The sequence below is a fragment of the Loxodonta africana genome, chromosome 5, assembly GCF_030014295.1.
Source record: "Loxodonta africana isolate mLoxAfr1 chromosome 5, mLoxAfr1.hap2, whole genome shotgun sequence".
Taxonomy (NCBI): Eukaryota; Metazoa; Chordata; class Mammalia; order Proboscidea; family Elephantidae; genus Loxodonta; species Loxodonta africana.
In genome coordinates, this window is record NC_087346.1 from 134,356,922 (window position 1) to 134,377,917 (window position 20,996).

At 42.8% G+C, this 20,996-nt stretch overlaps 1 protein-coding gene across 9 annotated transcripts in view; it reads left to right on the forward strand.

Moving 5' to 3' along the window:
* SEL1L3 (SEL1L family member 3) overlaps positions 1-20,996 on the forward strand; it is a 144,449-nt gene that overhangs the window by 20,563 nt on the left and 102,890 nt on the right. For 8 of the 9 annotated variants that reach the window (XR_010322145.1, XM_064285989.1, XM_064285995.1 and 5 more), the window contains exons 3-6: positions 12,608-12,734; positions 15,034-15,155; positions 15,487-15,602; positions 19,313-19,371. Coding sequence is in view for 8 of the 9 variants with exons in the window: in XM_064285989.1 (XP_064142059.1) it covers positions 12,608-12,734; positions 15,034-15,155; positions 15,487-15,602; positions 19,313-19,371 (424 nt within the window). In the remaining variant the exon portion in view is untranslated. Of the gene's footprint in view, positions 1-12,607; positions 12,735-13,049; positions 13,312-15,033; positions 15,156-15,486; positions 15,603-19,312; positions 19,372-20,996 lie in introns of those variants that run through there. The other variant, XM_064285997.1, reaches the window with a different exon arrangement.

A 20,996-nucleotide genomic window follows, 5' to 3' on the forward strand; every position in this document is an offset into this window, starting at 1 on the left:
ATGATAAACAAAGAAAAGATTGAAGTTGTCAAGGATTTCATTTGACTTGGATCCACAGTCACCAGCCATGGAAGCAGCAGTCAAGAAGTCAAAAGACTCATTGCATTGGGTAAATCTGCTGCAAAGGACCTCTTCAAAGTGTTGAAGAGCAAAGATGTCACCTTGAAGACTAAGGTGCGCCTGACCCAAGCCATGGTATTTTCAATCGCATCGTACGCATGTGAAAGCTGGACAATGAATAAGGAAGATGGAAGAAGAATTGACGCCTTTGAATTGTGGTGTTGGAGAAGAATATTGAATAGTCCATGGACTGCCGAAAGAAAGAACAAATCTGTTTTGGAAGAAGTACAGCCGGAACGCTCCTTAGAAGCGAGGATGGTGAGACTGTGTCTTACATACTTTAGACATGTTGTCCAGAGGGATCAGTCCCTGGAGAAGGACATCACACTTGGCAGAGGACAGGGTCAGCTGAAAAGAGGAAGACCCTCAACGAGGTGGATTGACACAGTGGCTGCAGCAATGAGCTCAAGCATAACAATGATTGTAAGGTTGGCTCAGGACCAGGCAGTGTTTTGTTCTGTCGTGCATGGGGTCGCTATGAGTTGGAACCGACTTGACGGCACCTAACAACAACAATAACATCTTGAAATAATGACAGACTCCAAGGAAGTTGCAGAAATGGTACAGAGTCCCTTGTACCATTCATCCAGCTTCCCCCAAGGATAGCGTCTTCTGTAACAAGAATACAACATCAAAACTAGGAAACCAACATTAATCTAGTACTATTAACTAGATTACTCACCTTGTGCAGGACTCACCAGTTTTTCCATGCACTCATTTGCGTGTGGAAGGGAGGGTGGGTGTGTACAAAAAAACCAAACCAAACTAGTTGCTGTTGAATCAATTCTGGCTCATGGGGACCCCAAGTGTTTCAGAGTAATGTACTCCATAGGGTTTTCAGTGGCTGTGATCTTTCAGAAGTAAATTGCTAGACCTTTCTATGTTGTTGTTGTTGTTGTTGTGTGCCATAGAGTTGATGCTGACTCATAGTGACCCTATATGATAGCATAGAACTGCCCCATAGGGTTTCCTAGGCTGTAAATCCTGTTTAATCTTAACAGGAGCAGATCACCAAGTCTTTTTTCCTGAGAGCTATAGGTGGGTTCGAACCACTGATCTTTCCGTTTTGTTAGTGGCTGAATGCATAACCAGGGCTCGTTAGGCCTTTCTGTAGTTCTATATAACTTTGGAACTTTTTGCTTTAATAGTCCTGTTCTGTGTTTGGCTTATTCTGTGTTGTGCAGAGCTGCAAATATGGAAAATCTAAGAGAAGAAACTAAATTTCCTTTGTCTGCGTGTGCCGGTTTGTGGCAGGGTGGGACGGGGAATTAAACGTCTGAAATAAGTCCCGCTGCATGCATTTTGATGATCAATGTGCATACTTCTTCCAGGCAGAACTCCATGTTAGCATCTGTCTGGAATGCCTTCCACAAGACGCCTAATTTGTTAAGGAGAATAAAGCACGGTGCACACACAGCCTCCACTTTGCTTTGCCTCCGACTTTCCCAGGGCTTAATGATTCCATTTCATGTTTGGCAAATCATATATTTCTTATTGAAGAATGACTGAATTGCAAGCTGGAAGTTTTTGAATGAAGTCATTTATGAACTGGCTGAGTACTTAGGACTCCTGAACAGACCCTTAAAATGCGAGTCGTCTTTTCTTTCTTTTGTTATTTCTTCCCATATTCACAAGGCTCAGGAATAGCACAGTGGGATTTTTTTTTCTCCCCACCCGCCTTTGGGGTGAGAACCAGTATAATAAAACTTTAATGCAGAGAAAAGCTCTTTCTAAGAGCTAAAGCCACTGAAAACAGGGGGCTCCATGAGCCCCGAAAACCAGCTCTGTTCACATGACTATGATTGTTTACTAAAAATGGGAAGCGTTTTTTCTCCCTCTCTTTAAAAGGCAAAGGCGAAGAACTTCTGCAGCAGTCCATATGGACAGTGTCCACCGCCTTTGCTGTTGAAGACGGACATGGGGACAGAAGGGGTCCAGGCCTTTGGTTTGTTCTTTTTTTTTTTTTAAATATTTTATTGTGTTTTAGGTGAAGGTTTTCAGAGCAAAAGAGTTTCCCATTCAACAATTTGTACACAGAATGTTCCAAGACATTGGTTGCAGTCCTTTCAATGTGTCAGCACTTGCCCCGTTTCCACCCTGGTTTCCCTGTTACCTTTGTCAGGATTTCCTACCCCTTCCTGCTTTCTCATCTTTGCTTTTGGGCAGATTTTGCCCTTTTGGTCTCATGTAATGAACTGTTCTAAGGAGCTCGTTCCTCTTGGGTGTTACTGTTTACTTTGTAGGCCAGTCTGCTGTTTGGCTGAAAGGTGGTCTCTGGGAATGGCTTCAGTTCCATGGTACAAGGGTGTCTTAGGGCCACAGTCCTGGCGGTTCTTCCAGTCTCTATCAGACCAGTATGTCTGGGTTTTTTTATGGATTTGATTTTTATTCTATATTTTTCTCCTGCTCTGCCCGGGACCCTGGCTTGTTCTTAGTAAGAACTTTATTTGGCTGTTGATGAACAAGAGTCAGGACAGAACAAGATGGCACTAGTGAGGCGCAGAGTGGAGCCGCGGGGGCGCCTTTCATATCTGATCACTGTTGCAATCTGAAGCAGCACTGATGTGGAGTTTGGAGAACGTTTTCTGTGTCAAGTGTCTGATGTCCTTGGATGAATCTGCACTTGAACTGAAGTACCCCCTGAGTTGCCTTTGTTTTCTCTTCCCTTAATAGAGAGGTGAGTCAGAGTCCTCAGGTGCAGATATTAGAGGAGTATCATCAGAAGGGCCCCCACCAAAGACTTAGATTAGGGTGCTGTGGCGGGGACTGTGTGTGGCCAGATACACCCCTCTGTGGCATATCTCCTTTTCCAGGGCCAGGTAAGGCCAGTGGTCTGATTATGGTAGAGGTGCAGCTGATTTTGTCTGGCCCTGAAAAGTAAACCTTCCCCGGATCAGAAGCCTGGAGCCTTTCAGAACATGCGAGCCAAGGCTCAGCCATGTGCCCGCTGGTCCACCTGCTCCTACTGTGTTCTGGGCACATGGGCCGGAGATGTCTGGCCAGACAATGCCTGTGGCTACACTTACTGTTGCTTGTTTCCTTGGAGGAGAAGACTGGGTGCTGTCTGTTGTCCCACAAGTCACACGTGCTCCTGACTCATGTGTCAACTCACCCAGAGAAAGAAATCAGGTACTCAGGCTGGTGGCTCAGCCCCAGACCTTGGGTCCACCTTGCCTTCTCTTTCCCCCACATCCTAGGTGCAAGCCATCAGCTAGTCCTGTTGCCTCCACCTTCAGATGGTATGTATCACATATTCAGCCATTTCCCACCCTGTGTCCTGCTACCACCCTGGTCTGAGCCACCATCTCCTTGTTTGGGCCTCTGAAAATGGCTTACCAGGGTCCCCATTGCCCTACACACTCATTTCCCACACAGCAGCCAGTATGAACCAGATTAGGTTATCCCCTGCTTCAGACACCCCCAGTGTCTCCCATTTTAGTCAGGATCAACCTGCCCTCCTTGCCGCGGGCTGCAGAATCTGCCCTGCCCCTTGTCATCCTCATCTCCTACTAGGCTCCCTTTTGCCCACCAGCTCTAGCCACACGTGCCTTCTTGCTTCTCCTTGAACATACCAAGTTCATTTCCACCTTGGGACATTTGAGTTACTGTTGCCTTTACCTAACGCGCTCTTCCCGCAGATCACAACATGGCTTACTCCCTTACCTCATTCATCAAAGCCAGTGGCTGTCAAGTTGATTCCGACTCATGGTGACCCCATGTATGGCAGAGTAGAACTGTGCTCCCATAAGGTCTTCAGTGACTGATTTTTCCGAAGTAGATCACCAAGTCTTTCTTCTAGCTCCTGGCAACCTCATGTGTTACAGAGTAGAACTGCTCCATACGATTTTCTTGGCTATCATCTTTATAGAAGCAGATTGCCAGGCCTTTCTTCCATAGTACCTCAGAGTGAGCTCAAATCACCAACCTTTAGTTTAGGTTAGTAGAGAAGTACAAACCGTTTCTGTCATCCAGAGACCTCACTTCATTTGTACCTCTGTTCAAATGTCATCCCATCAGAGAGGGCATCCCTGACTCCCTTAACCAAAGCCACAGCTCCTTCCCCACCCCCCTTCCATCCCCACCCCCACCCCGTCATTATCCACCTTGATCCTGCTTTATTTTCCTTCATAGCCTTATCACCACCAAACACTATAATTAAATATACTTAGTTGTTTACTTGGAGCGCTGGTGGCACAGTGCTTAAGAGCTCGGTTGCTAACCAAAAGTTCGGCAGTTCGAATTCACCAGCCGCTCCTTGGAAATAGTATGGGGCTGTTCTACTTTGTCCACCCATTTTTTCCTGTTGCCGTTGAGGAGATTCTGACTGATAGTGACCCTATGAGTTGGAATCACCTTGACGGCAACAGGCAAAGGGCAATTGTTTATTTGCCTGTCGTCTGTCTCCCCCACTAGGACACAAGCCCCATGACACTGGTACTCCCAGAATTCCTGGGTGGTGAAAGAGTTAAGAGCACAGCTGATAACTGAAACGTTGGTGGTTTCAATCCACCCAGAGGTGCCTCAGGAGAAAGGCCTGGTAATCTACATCTGAAAAGCCAGCCACTGAAAACTCTGTGGAACACAGGTCTCCTCTGACACAAATGGGGTTGCCATGAGTCAGGTCCGACTGGGTGGCAGCTGGTTTTTTGTTTGTTTTTTAGCACGGTCGTCCATACACAATAGGCCCGTGGTGATGCTTGTTGACTGAGTGAATGAGCGCTCTTAGCCAAGAGGAAGGACATTTGTCTCCCTTACGTTTATGTGTGAAGGTCACTGTGACAACATGCAGATACGCCTCACACAGCCCTGTTGCCAAATTAGGGAGCATATGCGGTGGGGGGAAGTAGGGAGATAACTGCGTGCAGGGAAGGCGTTTGCAGCGCTCTGCACACGTGAGATGGGGGATTCAGGGAATCAGGCTGGAAAGGCAGATTCTTCAGAGGTTCTTAGATGCCATGCCAAGGTGTATCAAACATTCTGCCCTAGTGTCCAGCCGTTTGAATATTTCTCTGATCTTCCCTCTTAGATCAGATACTCGGGGGAAAATGGCGGTCTCCTTCTTTTCCAGCCTCTTTTCCTCTCACTAAAAATTCATTCTCAGATCCAACGGATTGTAAGCGTGATTTCTTATAACAAAATTCCATCACAACAGAATGCTTGCAGGTAAAGTCAAGTGTTGGAGCCATGCTCCATGTGTCTTTGTGACAGTATTAGTTCATGTGCTGGATTATTCCAGACAACAGCACACCGAAATGATATTTTTGGTAATTATAAGTGCTATGTATATGACACTTTTGGGGCGGGGGGGTGGGAGGAGAAACCAGACTTATTTTTTTCCCCCTGTAAATCATAGGAGTGTGAATTCTTCAGTAATACTACTAATTAATGCCTAACATTGGCATTGCCCTTTACAACTGCCAAAATACTTTTCCCATGCACATTGTCTCATTGAATCCTCAAAATAGTTCCATGGAAAAAATGGTATTATTCTTGTCCTCTCTTTACCGAGGGGAAAACCAAGGCTCAGGGAACTGGTTTAGCTGGAGTTCAAGCCTCTGATTCTTTTGCCTTTGCTATGCCGCCTCTCTACAATATGCTAATACAGTCCTAACCCAGGTTCTAAATTAGAAGGTGTAATTTTTTCGGTTGAATTTTTACCATGTGAATCATGCCCTTTCCCTCACCCACTGGACTTTGTCCCTTTGAAGCAGATCAGCCTGCAATGAATGGAGCAGAGGCCCAGGGCGTGGAGACCTCAGAATGTGCCGGTTCCTTCTCACTCAGAGATTTTGTTCTCCCCTTTTTTAATCAGAAAAGTAACACATACATCTGGTAAAAAATTCAAATAGTGTAAAAGGGTTTAGGGAAAAGAGTAAGTTCCCTCCCACCCCAGACCTCTTGTCCTGGTCTCAGAGACAACCTCTGTGACAAGTTTCTTGGGTTTCCTTCCAGAATGTTCTGTGTACATATACGCATTAAATCAATGTTGTTTTTGTTAGTGGCCATCGAGTTGATTCCGACTCCTGGAGAACCCACGTGTGGCAGAGTAGAACTGCTCCATAGGGTTTTCAAGGCTGTGAATTTTTGGAAGCAGATTGCCAGGCTCATCTTCCAAGGTGCCACTGGGTGGGTTCAAACAGCCAAGCTTTTGGCTAATAGTCAAGCGCTTAACACTTTGTGCCACCCGGGGACTCCTATCGTATTGATAGCTCACTCTTTTTCATTCCCAAATGGAAAGATACTATAAACCCTTGTTCTGCCCCATTGACAATACGGTAAGGATTTTTCTGTATCAGTACACACTGTACATCCTCATTCATTTCAACAGGTGATTAGCATTCAATTCCCTGACAGTCCTCTGCTGATGGCCATGCAGGCCATTTCTCTTCCTTTTGCTGTTAATGACAAGGCTTCACGAAACATCTTGGTACGTGTATCTTTGTGGACACATATAGTATGTTTGGGGGATAAATACCCTGGAGTGGAATTTATTTTATTCTTAAGATTCTTGGTATTAAATATGCCACAAACTTCTTTAGTAATCCACTTCACCACTTTGTATTCTTTTTGAGTGAAGCTCTAACCTAAATGGCATAGCTAGAAAATGGAGTTTTATGTTGTCTGGCTTTAGCTTTAAAGAAAGTTAAACACTTGACTACCCCTACCCCCTTTTAATATTCTGTGTTTGGGGAGCATTACTGAGTTACCTGTTTCTCTAGGATGAAAAATCTCAGCTTCTTTTCCCCCAGTTTCTGCGTATAGACTCTTGTCATGGACATTCCTTGTTTGGCAACTCTCTGACTTTGCCACATGTGGGCTAAGCTATGTCATTGTGGTGTGTTGGACACATCCCAAGTAGGACTTTGTTACATGGAAATGGGACCTTCCCCAGCCACATGAATTCTAATGGCCTTTCCAGCTCCAAAATTTCATTCTTGTTGGAAAAACAGTTGGTATTGAGTTGATTCTGACTGATGGCAAACCCGTGTGTGTAAGAGTAGAATCATCCTCCATAATATTTTCAATGGCTGATTTTTCAGAAGCAGGTCACCAGGCCTTTCTTGCAAGGTGCCCTTGAGTGGACTCGAACCTCCAACCTTTGGTTAGCAGCTGAGCGTGTTAACTGTTTGCACCACTCAGATACTCTGTTCTTGTTAATTGCTTCTAATTATAACAGGAAGACATATTACAATGAGGAAAAACTACACTAGAACTCCAAATTGTAGAACTATTGATGCTACAGTTTTTGCGAGAGCACCATCATTATTTTGTTTTTGTTGGATATCAAAGATTTGTGTTTTTGGATTCTGGTTGGTCCACTGAACCAGAGAATGGGCTACGTGGTCTCTAACCCCAGGAATGATATTCAAAATATTTAACAACCAGTAAAGGGCAAGGAAGGGGGGCAGTGGTGGTTCAGTGGTAGGTGGTTCAGTGGTAGAATCCTTGCCTTCCATGTGGGAGACCCAGGTTTAATTCCTGGCCAATGCACCTCATGCACAGCCACCACTGTGCCTGTCACTGGAGGCTTCTGTGTTGCTATGATGTTGAACAGGTATAAGAACTTTCACACTAAGATGGACTCAGAAGAAAGACCTGGTGATTTACTTCCTGAGATCAGCAATGAAAGCCCTATGAATCACAACAGTCTGATTCACGCTCATCTCACCTGGAGATGGTGCAGGACGGGGCAATGTTTCTTTTGGTTGTGCATGGGGTCACCTTGAGTCCCTAGCAGACTGGATGGTACTAACAAGGGGTGGGGGCCCAGTCAGGCTGACTGGGCACTGGCCGTGGTGCTGAAGTCGGGTGGTGCTGGAGGTCCCTGCTGAGCCTGGCTATACCCTGAAGACTGGGCCAGGGTAGGTGGTGGAGCCTTGGTGATTCAAGACAGCATCAATTATCTGACAGATATGGAAAGATTCCAGTGTTTTAACAGTGAGTCTAGCCACACGGGGCATGCCAGCTGAACCTCAGCCATAGTTTTTTCTAGGGGGACTTGTGAGATGCTGTGTGGTTTAATAGAAATCTCAGTGGTATGTACTGGGGAGCCCTAGGTTGAGTCATAGCTGCGATGGTCAGCAAGCCACTAACCCACTTTCCTTGTCTCCAGAGTAAGGGGTTTTGCACCATGTAATATCTGATTCCTCTTGCTGCTCTAAAATGTAAAGAAATACAACAAAGTGGTTCAGGGAGAGGGGCTTCCCAAACATGATCTGTTTTCTTGCTATTTTAAGTTTGTGTCTTAATGATCCTATTTCCTACCTGACTTACTCATTCAAGATAAGCCAAAGAAATGGATTTGGGGAAAGGATCTGAAAGAAGAGAGAGTATTATTTGGCTCAGACAACTTGGGGCACCTTATAGAATTGTGGAAACTGTTGAGAGAAATGAGACAGGTTCAAATCCTAACTTGGCTACAGATATATTCATGTATTCATTCATTTACTTGTTATTTATGGAGCTTCTATCATGTGCTGGAGCCCTGGTGGTGCAGTGAGTAAGAGCTTGGCTGCTACAAAAGGTCAGCAGTTCGAATTCACCAGCCACTCCTTGGAAACCATATGGGGCAGTTCTGCTCTGTCCTATAAGGTCGCTATGAGTCGGAATCAACTCGACAGGAATGGGTTTGGTTTTCTTTGTTTTTAACCTGTGCTGGACACTGTTCTAGGATCTAGAGATAAAATGGTGAATGAAGGAAAGGCCCCGCCTTCACAGAGCTTACATTCTAAAGGAAATTGGGAAGTCATTTAACTTCTTTGGACTTAAGTTCTCCTACCTGTAAATTCTCTGTGGTGGATGGCACTGGTACTGTTACTCCCCCATTCCGCTGCCTATGGCAGACATCATTAATCAATTATAACACTCCAGGCAGCCATGATCAGTTTATCAAACTGTTACAAGAAGATAAATGTATATGTTATCTCGGGCCACATGAATTCTAATGTCCTTTCCAGCTCCAAAATTTCATTCTTGTTGGAAAAACAGTTGGTATCGAGTTGACTCTGACTGATGGCAAACCCAGGTGTGTAAGGGTAGAATCATCCTCCGTAATATTTTCAATGGTTGATTTTTCAGAAGCAGGTCACCAGGCCTTTCTTGCAAGGTGCCTTTGAGTGGACTCGAACCTCCAACCTTTGGTTAGCAGCTGAGCGTGTTAACTGCACCACTCAGATACTTTATTCTTGTTAATTGCCTCTAATTATGACAGGAAGACATATTACAATGAGGAAAAACTACACTAGAATTCCAAATTGTAGAAATATTGAAGCTACAGGTTCCACAAGAACAGCACCATTATTTTGTTTTTGTTGGATATCAAAGATTTGTGTTTTTGTAAAATTATTTTAGATCTTTGGGTCTTAGATTTTTCCCTCCACAGTCTTTTGCTGCAAGTTCTTCTGTTCAATCCATTTCACATTGATCCTTGGGTATGGGAGAGACTCATCAACATTCATTTGTGGTGCAGCAGTTAAGTGCTACGGCTGCTAACCAAAGGGTCAGCAGTTTGAATCCACCAGGCACTCCTTGGAAACTCGATGGGGCAGTTCTTCTCTGTCTTACAGGGTCGCTGTGAGTCAGAATTGCCTCGATGGCCACGGGTTCTTTTTTTTTGGTTTCCATGTTGGAAACCTTTGTGAAGCTTCTTTTTATCTGAGTCAGGTTGGGCAGAATCAAATTCCATTCACTTTGATAATGTTTCTACTACTCACTAGATAACTCAACTGCAATCCTTGGCAGAAGGCTTCCTAGGGGTCTAACTTGGCCATCTGGCCTCTTACGCTCCACTCAACACGGTGGAAGCCAAATGAAAGTTGAGCTGATATTTACCTCTTGATGAATCTTTTTCCCAGGTTCTGAAGACATCTCTGCAGTATTTCCATTTCTAATCCCACCCATAACAAATCAGCAAGTCAAATGTGCTCAAATTGTAAAGAAAAAAAGATTTAAAGTGTTTCTATTGGAATTGATAAATCCACCCTTTTGGGTTTCCAAATGCATCCTTACCTATAACAAAGCAGGTAGATTTATGGACATCGACTAGGAAAAATTGACTTATTTGATCCTGTTAACTATATAACAGGGGTCTGAGATTCTGAAAAATGCTCTTATGGTTTCCAAGTTACAATAAAGCAGAGGTACCTCTGTATAATAATTCTTTTCCATGTCGGGGAATGAGAGCTGGAACGCGCAGCATCCAAGGTCGAGATCCCCATAATTTGTGTCCATACTGGCATTTGATGACTTGCACAGAAGTTAATTCTTCTCTCCCCAAGAAGTCCAGGATAGTAGACTGTTTCCACCATTTAATCATGTACCTTTAAACCAAGGAGCGTTTTCAGAAAGAGAAAAGTGATCTTTCTTCCTAGGCAGAGTTAAGTAAATTTGCTTTTTGGGAGTTACGGAAAACAAACAAACAAAAATCATACTTAGCCTTGTTTAGAGCAGTAAGTATTAAACAGAGATGAGATAACTCAGTTCTTCCTTTAAGGCTTTGTTTGTGCACCCTAAATCTCTTCGACCTTGGGGGCGTGGTGGTTCAGCGGTAGAATTCTCCCCTTCGTGCTAGAGAATGCCAGATTTGGTTCCTGACCAGTGCGTCTCCTGCACAGCCACGGCCCACCTGTCCGTGAAGGCTTCTGTGTTGCTATGATGCCGAACAGGTTTTATGGATTAGGAAGAAAGGCCTGGTGATTTACTTCCAAAAATCAGCCAGTGAAAGCCCTGCGGATCACAATGGTCAGACCTACAACCGATCGTGAGGATGACGCAGGACCGGGCAGCGTTTTGTTCCACTGTGCATGAGGTTGTCATGAGTTGGGGACCGACTTGACGGCCACTAACAACAATGATGTTTTCTAGAGCCACAGGAAAGAATTCTCCCACGTCTGCAAAAGACAGTGGGACCCCCAGTTTTAAGGGGTATGATCAATAATATTTGCCAAGGGTAATGTGTTGAGGATATGTGGAAAGTGCACTGAAGAAAACTAACAATGACATTTTAAGAGCGTGGGTTCTGCAACCAAGCTGCTTGAGTTGGGATCCCAGCTCCACCTCATTTATTTATATTTCATTTTAATTAAAAATTATTCATTATTTAACTAAACTGTTTAAATGTATTTATTACTTCACCCTCTCTAAGGCTCAGTTTAGTCATCTGTTAAATGGGGATAATAATAAAACCTTTTTCCTCAGCCATTGTGAAATTCAATGAGATAATCCCTGAAATATGCTCAGCATATTGATTGGCATATAAAACAAAAAAACAAAACCAAACTCTTTGCCGTTGAGCTGATAGTGACCCTATAGGACAGAGTAGAATTTCCCCAAAGGGTTTCCAAGGCTGTAAATCTTTATGGAAGCAGCCTGCCACATCTTTCTCCTGTGGAACAGCTGATGGGTTTGAACTGTCATCCTTCGGGTTACCAGGTAAGAGCTTAACCACTGCACCGCCAGGGCTCCTGAAGTGTTAAATAAATGTTAGGGATTATCTTGGCAACTGTGCCTCCATTCCTCAGCTATAAAAAAAAATAGTACGGGATAATCCTAAGAATTGATGTATGTAAAACACTTTCGCGGTATCTGGCCCATAAACCAAACCTGTTGCCGTCAAGTTGATTCCATCTCATAGCAACCCTATAGGACAGAGTAGAACTGCCCCATGGAATTTCCAAGGATCGGCTGGTGGATTCAAACTGCCAACCTTTTGGTTAGCAGCTGTAGCACTTAACCACTACACCACCAGGGTTCCATAGCGAGTGTTAAAGCAAACAAAACCGAACTTGTTGTTATTGAATCAATTCCAACTCATGGTGACCCCATGTGTTACAGAATAGAACTGTTTCTTAGGATTTTCTTGGTGGTGGTTCAAAAGTACCAGTCACTCCATGGGAGTAAGATGTGGCAGTCTACTTCGGTAAAGATTACAGCCTTGGAAGCCTTATGGGACAGGTCTACTCCATCCTATAGGGTTGCTATGAGTTGGAATCGATTCGACAACAACGGGTTTAATCCTTATGGAAGCAGATCGCCAGGCCTTTCTTTCGTGGCACCGTTGGATGTGTTTGAACTGCCAACTTTTATATTAGTCTAGTGCAAACCATTTGTGCCAGTGTTCACAGTTAATATCAACACAAATTCAAAATGCTTTCCTTAGCATTAAGAGGGCAGTGTGTAAAATAGTTAAATACATAAAAGCCTGAGTTTGAATCCTAAAACTTGACTCCACCACTTAGGCCAGTTATTTTGCCCTCTATGAGCCTCACGCTTTTCACCTGTAGAACATGTATAGTGATAAAATCTGCCTTACAGAGTAGTAATATATGCCTGGCATATATTAAGTGTTCCATAAATGTTTGCTATTATTTTTGGACTATTTCATTTAAATGTCTGGGTGGAGCTGGGCAGAGGATTCCAGGAAGAGTGTGAGTATGGAAGCTTTGGTTTTCTGGAGGTGATTAAAAGGTGTCCATTTTGCTGTTTGCAGATATGGTTACCCTCCTCGGCTTTCCCTATGCCTCCAGTGGTGAAAACACAGGCATCGTGAAGAAGTTTGCGAGGTTTCGGAACCGAGAGCTGGAGGCCACCCGACGCCAGCGGATGGACTACCCAGTGTAAGGAGGGTAGAAGATGGGTGGTTGGGCTCTTTTTATCTGGAGGCCAGACTTAGGCAAGTGGAAGCCTTGAGGAGGAACATACCTTGGTGATCAAAATGTTGAGGTTGACATATCTTAGAATTTGTGAACTTGAAAATTTCCAATTATTCTTGAGTTATTCTTGCATTTAGCAGTTCTCAGTTTGCTGCGGACTTATATCAGTCCTGAGTGGGGGAACGAGGTGTTGAGGCCTGACGCCTTGCCAGGTGTCAGGCTCAGCTGGCCCAAGCCAGCACTAATGCAGACTTTGCTTTGCCCTTTCTGTCCTGGCAGACTGGACTAAACAAACAAACAAAAAAACCAAACCAGCTCCTGTCGGGCCATTTCCAACCCATGGAGACCCCACAAGTGTCAGAATAGAATTGTGCTCCAAAAGATTTTCAGTGGCTGGTTTTTTGAGAAGTAAATCACCAGGCCCTTCTTCTGAGACCGCTTTGGGTAGACTCGAACCTCCAAACTTTTGGTCAGCAGTGAACACACTGTTCGCACCACCCGGGGACTCCAAGATTGGACTAGCTGCTTGAAATCTCACAAGGTTTGACCTCCTCCCTTGATTTTAGCAAAACTCATCCATGTGTTTTTCCTTCTACTGAATTGAAGATGCTGAAAACGGTCCTGGTTCACCTCAGTCTGGATGGATTTAGCAGAGTGATTTAATACTTCCCATGCTGCTGGCTGTAGAAAGATCTTGAGTCACTTTATTGAGCGTATGTTCTTGCTAAGCTTCCTTGTAATAACTTATCTTCATGAGCTTGCTCAGCTGGGTGGGTCAGGAGGGAGCTGCGTGACACCATCTGTTTGTATATCTTGTTGCTGATTTTGAGGCCAGATTAAAAAGCCCAGACTATTCTAAAGGATTTGTTTGGGTGTATCCCCAAAGAATGTAGGGCCACTGTTACTTTAACCCAAATTGTGACATTGGTTACTGGGGTAAATGGAGAGGAATTGATGAATTGATTTTGACCTTGATGCATGTTTAACTTGCAAAATACAATTACTTCCAGCTCCTGGTCTTTGAAGGGTCCCTAGGTGGCCAAAACAGTCGGAGCCCTGGTGGTGCAATGGTTAAGCACTTGGCTGCTAACCGAAAGGTTGACGGTTCGAACCCACCAGCCGCTCTTCAGGAGAAAAGACCTAGCGATCTGCTCCAGTAAAGATTTCAGCCTAGGCAACCTTATGGGGCAGTTCTACTGTCATATAGAGTCCTAATGAGTCAGAATCGACTTGATGGCTCACAACAACAGGTAACCTAAAGGTGTTGGTGGTTGGAACCCACCCAGTGCTACTACGGAAGGAAAGGCCTGGCAATTTGCTTCTGTTAAGATTACAGCCAAGAAAACGCTATGGAGTGCAGTTCTACTCTGTAACACATGAGGGCACCATGAGTTGGAATCGACTCAACAGCAACTAACAACAACCATCGCCTCATCTTTATTAATTAGTCCTAACCATAGTCCACTATTTTAGTCCTTAGAACAATGAGTGGCACCAAGGAGGTGTCCAGCAAATATTTGCTGAATGATTGGATAACCTGGTCATGGATCACCTCTCCCGGCTAAATGGATCCTATTTAAATCGGCCACTGTTATTTATCCTGACTTCACAAATCACAACATATAATTTTTTTTTTCCAACTAAAAATAGCCCCTGTCCCGGAATGGAATAATTAGATCATTTGTTCCATATTGGTCAGCCAGAAATGTGGTCCTGAGCAGCCTGATGTGTGCATTAAACTACTGCGTAGGTGCCTCGGTTATCATACGGTGATGCCACTTTGCAGATTATTACATTTTTCTACCTTAGGGCTTTTATCTTTGAGAGAAACAAATTGCTTAAAAACCCCTAATTATATTTTTTCTTTTAATCCTCGAAATTAGAATCGCTTCTTATCAAATCACCTCTTACTAAAATCCAAATTTTTATTCTACTTCCGCTTTTATAAGCCTTAATCAAGAACTCAGATGGCAGGCAGGTGGGATTCTTCAAGACAAGCAGAAACCGAGCTTTGGGTGCAAGGCAGAATGCCTGCTGGTTTTGCATTGTGACGCTCAACCCCTTGTCTGTTGCAGTTACTATAACCACATCCTTTGTCTCAAAAATCAAGCTTTGCAAGCTGATCTCCCATGATGAACACGAAGGCGAAGCCATTCCTTCATTGGATGAAAGCAATTTGCTCAGTTGTTGTTAAGTATAATTACCTGTTCTTGGATGATATCAATCTGCAGATTTTTTTTTTTTTTTTCCTTCACTCTTATAGGTTTACTGTTTCCTTGTGGCTTTATTTACTCCATTATTGCAAGGCCAGTCTCTGTGGGATTCTGTACTTTGTTGATTCCAACGAGATGTATGGCACACCTTCTGTGTTTCTTACTGAAGAAGGTAAGTATAAGATAGAACCTTTACAACGATATTGTCATTTTCTTACACTGTCTAGTGGGTATATGTGTCTCTGGAATAAGGAAGATATTTGTCGACATGACAATTTTAGCGAGAGTGGTGGCTTTCAAATACAGGCTTCTACTGAAACTTGAATGAATGTCTTATTTACAAAGGAATGCATTTAGGGGTGTTTTGTTTTGCTTAAAAGAAGATGGAACGTGATTTAGCCTTGTGGCTTCATAGGATAGTTAAACTGAGAAGGTCTAACTACTTCATTCACTCCTAAGTTTTTTTTTTTTGTCATTGTCATGAACTTTAATTTTCCTTTTAGGCCACTTGCATATTCAAATGCACCTTATCAAAGGAGAAGACTTGGCTGTGAAAACTAAATTCATCATACCTTTGAAGGAGTGGTTTCGGCTAGATATCTCTTTTAACGGAGGCCAGGTATCTGTATACAGACTCCATCGTTAATTGTCTTGTGGCATGATCACTTACAGTTAAGCATTGTTGTAAGTTGGGGCAGTGGTGGCTCAGTGGTAGAATTTTTGCCTTCCATGCGGGTGACTTGGGTTCGATGCCCAGCCAATACGCCTCACGTGTAGCCACCAAATCTATCTGTGGAGGCTGTGTGCTACTGTGATGCCAAATAGGTTTCAGCAGAGCTTCCTGACTAAGATGGACTAGGAAGAAAGGCGTGGCATTCTGCTTCTGAAAATCAGCCAGTGAAAACCTTATGGATCACAACAGTCTAATCTGCAATTCATCATGGGGGTGGTGCGACACCAGGCAGCATCTCGTTCCATTGTGCGCGGGGTCACCATGAGTTGGGGGGATGGCAGCTAACAGCTAACGGTGATAATAGCATTGTTGTAAAATTAGGGAGCAACAAAATCTGCAAAAGCAAATCTGTGGTAAATGATAGACTTTTTACAACTATACACTTTCTAGATCAAACTTTTATCGATGGGAGTTTAGATCATAAGAATCCTATCCCATTTAATTAACTTTGAAAGCCCTTCTTTTGACTCTGTTGTGAATGAGTAAAGAATATAGCCAGCTATATAGCCACAATTATCTGTGCAATTCAGTCCTTTTCCCCTAGGGAGATGGGCTTTATGGAGATAAATGTTCAAACAGCGTTGGCCAAGTTTATATAGTGTCATCAGATCTACAACATTTTTTTTTTAGAAGGAAGTTTATTGGTTAGTTCAAACAAGAAATGGTTTGACTGCTTTTGGCAGTTGAAACAATTGTTTACGGTTGGATTAAATAGACAAATAATAGCCAACAAACATCAGCGATAATTCTAGTGGGATGCAGGAACTTCATCTACTTCGTACTGTATGTAAAACCATACACGTAACTGTTCCAAACTTTCATAGCACAGCTTTTATGGATTATGGCAAATCTGCGGCTATAATTAAGGGCGATTCTATTTCTCCATCTTCACGATGCCAATATCCTATTTTTTCCTGGTTACTTATTTTATCACTGGCTTTTTGTATCGATTTGTGATTTTCCTGTAACAAAACTGGAAGAGACGTTTTGTTTGTCTTGTGTATTTGATAATACACGGTCTTCCCTTGGTGCTTTGGTTTATCATATTTCCTTTTCCTGAAGACAAAAGAAATTAGGTCAGTCCTTGTTACCTTCCTGAGAGACGCCTGTAAAATGTTAGCTGGGGATTTTTTGTATGTTTGTTTGTTTCCTTACAAAATATAGGTGCCATAGCTCTGGTCCACATTTTAGCTTCCAGTTTACACGAGGTCATGAAGGTATTGCAGTTTAAGCTGCTTTCTCCTAAGGAGAAGTTTGGCTCAGTGCTATGAGTCACTTTGGCAGGCGTCAAATCATCAGAGCAAATTCACAGATCTTATTTTGCACCTGTTGTATGCAAGGCACTGTGCTCAGGGGCTTATAGACAATTTATGGAAATAACATTAAGCAGGTGAAGAGCTGTCATAGGGAGCATAATTGCCAAATGATTCACATTGATTCACAGAAGGGAGACAGCGCTTCACGCTGGGGTGCTCAGACAAGGTTTCAGAGAGAAGATTCCTACAGATGGGTAGAATTTAGGTGGAGAGGCTTTCCGGCAATCCATGAGGATAAGCAGATAAACCAGTTTGACTGGAATAGAAATTTTTAGACTGTAGAAAACTAATGTTGTTGTCGTTGCGTGCCATCAAGTCGATTCCAACTAGTAGAGACGCTCTAGGACAGAGTAGAACTGCCCCATAGGGTCTTCTTGACTGTAATCTTCACAGGAGCGGATCACCAGGTCTTTGTCCTGCAGATCTGCTGGTGGGCTCGAACTGCCAACATTTCAGTTAGCAGCCGAGCACTTAACCCTTGCAACACCAGGGCTCCTTAGAAAGCTAATAGAAGAAAATAATCTCTCCGGGCTAGAAACACTTCTTGAATATCAGGCTAATTTGGACTTTAGCTTGCAAGGAAATAGGGCATCCTGTAAGGTTTTTGAGCAGAAGAATCCAGTCAGAGTAGTCCTTTAATTAAAGAGATTAATCGAAGGCAGAGTATAAGATGGGGTAAAGCAAGAGAGAAGAAACCAAGAGACCAATTGGGATGGAAAGATAGAAGGGGACGTTTTTTCTTAAGAAAACTTTTTGTCCACTTAAATGTCCACTCCAATAACATTCTTTCTTTCTATCCCACTGTGCCTCCCGAATTCAAAACATATACTACTTGTTCACACAAAGTCCATCTCTGCAGTAGGGGACCACCATACTCCTTGCTTTGCCTAATTGGACAAGTGTGTTAAAATAAATGGTTGTTTTAGTGAAACAACTGGTTTGAGTTGTTTTCTTCATTGCACTGACATGTTGTAATGACTGAATTTTTTTTTAATTAATTTTTCTTTGTTGTTGTTGAGAATACACACAGCAGAATACACACTAATTCAACAGTTTCTCCATGTACAATTCAGTGACATTGATTACATTCCTCTAGTTGTGCAACCATTCTCACCCTCTTTTTCTGAATTGTTCCTTCTTATTAAATAAACTCCCTGCCCCCTAAGTTTTCTATCTAATCTTTCAAGTTGCTGTTGTCAATTTGATCCCATATAGATTTTTAAAAAAGCACAATGTGCAAGGGAGACATTTTTTTACTGATTAAGCTACCCTATTTTTGGAAATTCTGGTGGCGTAGTGGTTAAGAGCTTTGGCTGCTAATCAAAAGGTCAGCAGTTCAAATCCACCAGGCGCTCCTTGGAAACTCTATGGGGCAGTTCTACTCTGTCCTATCGGGTCGCTATGAGTCAGTTTAAAGATTTTTTCAGGGCAATAGTTTTGGGGTTCATCCAGTCTCAGTGGGTCCAGAAAGTCTGGATTCTGTGAGAATTTTCAATGCTGTTCTGCATTTTCCCCCTTTTGATCAGGATTCTCCTGTAGAATCTTTGATGAAAATGTTCATTAGTGGTAGGTGGGTACCATCCAGTTCTTCTAGTGAGTTGGATTGGTTTTTATGGACTGGTTTGTCTTTCATAGGCACAGTGTTGTATCCATATCTTTGAGAATCCAATTAGCCCAGCAAATGCTCCTAAGTCCTGGCTCTGTACTAGCACTGGGGGAATAAAAACAGCCCCTCAACTCCATGGGTTTATGTTAGAGTCCAAGAAATGAGAAGAGCACATATGAGACAGGTAACAACTTTTATGACAACAATATTGTCACCATCTAAATTAGAGTGACAATTCCCGGTGTTTAGGGACCTGGGGAAGGAGGGTGGGAAACACCAGTGCATGAAGAATGTCCAGTACCAATCTTGTTTTTTCCCCAAAGGCACTCATGGAATCAAAACTCCTTGAAGTATCTTACATACTTCTCTGTCTTTCCATGCAGTAAGCTTTTATACATCACAAGAAACTTTGGCTTGGAGTTTTGAAGTATCTGGAACCCACTGGGGGAAATGACTTGATAGGTATTTTTACCACATCAGGTCGTTTGGGGAAGTTAAATTTCTCAAGTCTTAAAATACACACAGGGCTAGTAAACTGTTTATTTTATTTTGCCCAAACCAATCAGGCAAAAAGCTAGCCAGCACATGTTATGAGTAATTTATGTCAAGGACTGTATTTATGAGGTGTAATATTGAGGCATAACTGGACCTTGTATATCTCTCTCTCAACATAGATAGTAGTAACCACCAGCATTGGGCAGGACTTGAAAAGCTACCATAATCAGACCATTAGGTAAGTGCGAGTTTTTTGCTTTATTCAAAATTTTGCAGGATGATGGCTAAGACGTCTTCATGCTTTAGCTCTCAACCCTAGGGTTATTTCCACACCTTCTCTTTCAGCCTTTCCAAGCATGGGCTGTTCTCTGCCCTGTAGCTTGTCTTTGTACTTTTTTGTTTTTTAAAACAATCATGAACTTTTCTAACCCCCCACCCCCACACCCCCAACCATTTTTCTAAGCAAGAGAAACTAGTTCTCTCTCTGGCTCTCACTGTAAATTCTTCCCTTTCATGGCCCTTGACAAGTCATTTTCTTGGAAAATTATCTTCGGCAAAGTATTCTGAAAAATAAATCAAACTATTAATGTTGCTTATTGAGAATGGTTGCAAACTTTGGCCCGGCATAAAACGTAAAAGCCAACAGTCTTCATATTTATGTTTATAATCTAAATTTGAAATGTATGCTGCTCTTGATATTGGTGTAACGTTTCATCCTTATATAATCGTTCTCCAAAAGAGTTACAGAAACTGAGAATTGGGTCCCTTGCCTTGTATTTCATAATTTTTAAAAATTTGCTTCTACATCCATGTATCATATTGGGTTTTATAGTGTCAGAACCATGAAGCCACCTCCTCTAGAAACTCAGGGTGCCTCGTCATAGCTAGATAATATGGATACAAATGGATGTTCAAGAATAAGTCTAAATAACAGAAACAAAAATTACCAGCTTCATATGTATAGTTTTAAAAAATGTGTCAGGACATTGGCTGGGGAAATTCATTGCTCCAGCCATCCATCATTTCACTGTACCAAGCAGAAACCTGTTTGTCCAAATAGGCTCGTACCACTTAGAGCTTCATACACCAATTCTCTTGAAAAACCGAATATTAAAGGATGAAAAGCAAAGAGGGGTGGAGACAGGGAAACAGAGGAACATACGCTGTATATTTTTTTTCACACTTCCTGTTCACATTTAAGTCGAACTGTTTCCTTTTAGGCTCTGGGCACATAGAACAATTCTTATTATCATGGCTGGATTAAAGGATTAGAATAATATCAAAAGGCTAAAAAAGTATTATTACCTTGCCTGCAAAGAGAAGGTCAGGAGGTGACTTGAAAGCTATATTGAAGCATAAAGACCAAGACCTGAGAACAGAGCAGAAGTCTTTACACGTACCCCATTGGATTTAGACCAGTCAGAAGCAGTTTTACGGATATGGGTTTTATTATGTAACTGATGGCCGTGGAATCTTCTCTGAAGGGTTCAAGACTAGGAAAAGCCTGAGAGTTCTATTTGGAGGAAGAGCTGATTTGTGGCTCCTTTAAAAAAAAAAAAGAAAATTTTTTTTTTTAGAAATCTCTTCCAGCGCCATGTTCTGTGAAGTGGGCCCCCAGAAATGAAGGGCTTGGGTTTCAGGAGATGAAGTCTAAAATCATGACTTCTTCTTTTTTTTCCTGATGTTCTTCCCTAACCCCAGGACATTTTCTGGCAACTGATTGGACCTCATCTGCTCTTTTTCATTTCTTATGGAAGGCCCCCTTTTTCCCTTAAATCCTAGAACCCAGAGGTTGATATGTGTGAATCACAGAGAGGTCACAGTAAGATCCAGGGCTCAGACCAGGGTGCAGAATTTAAGGGA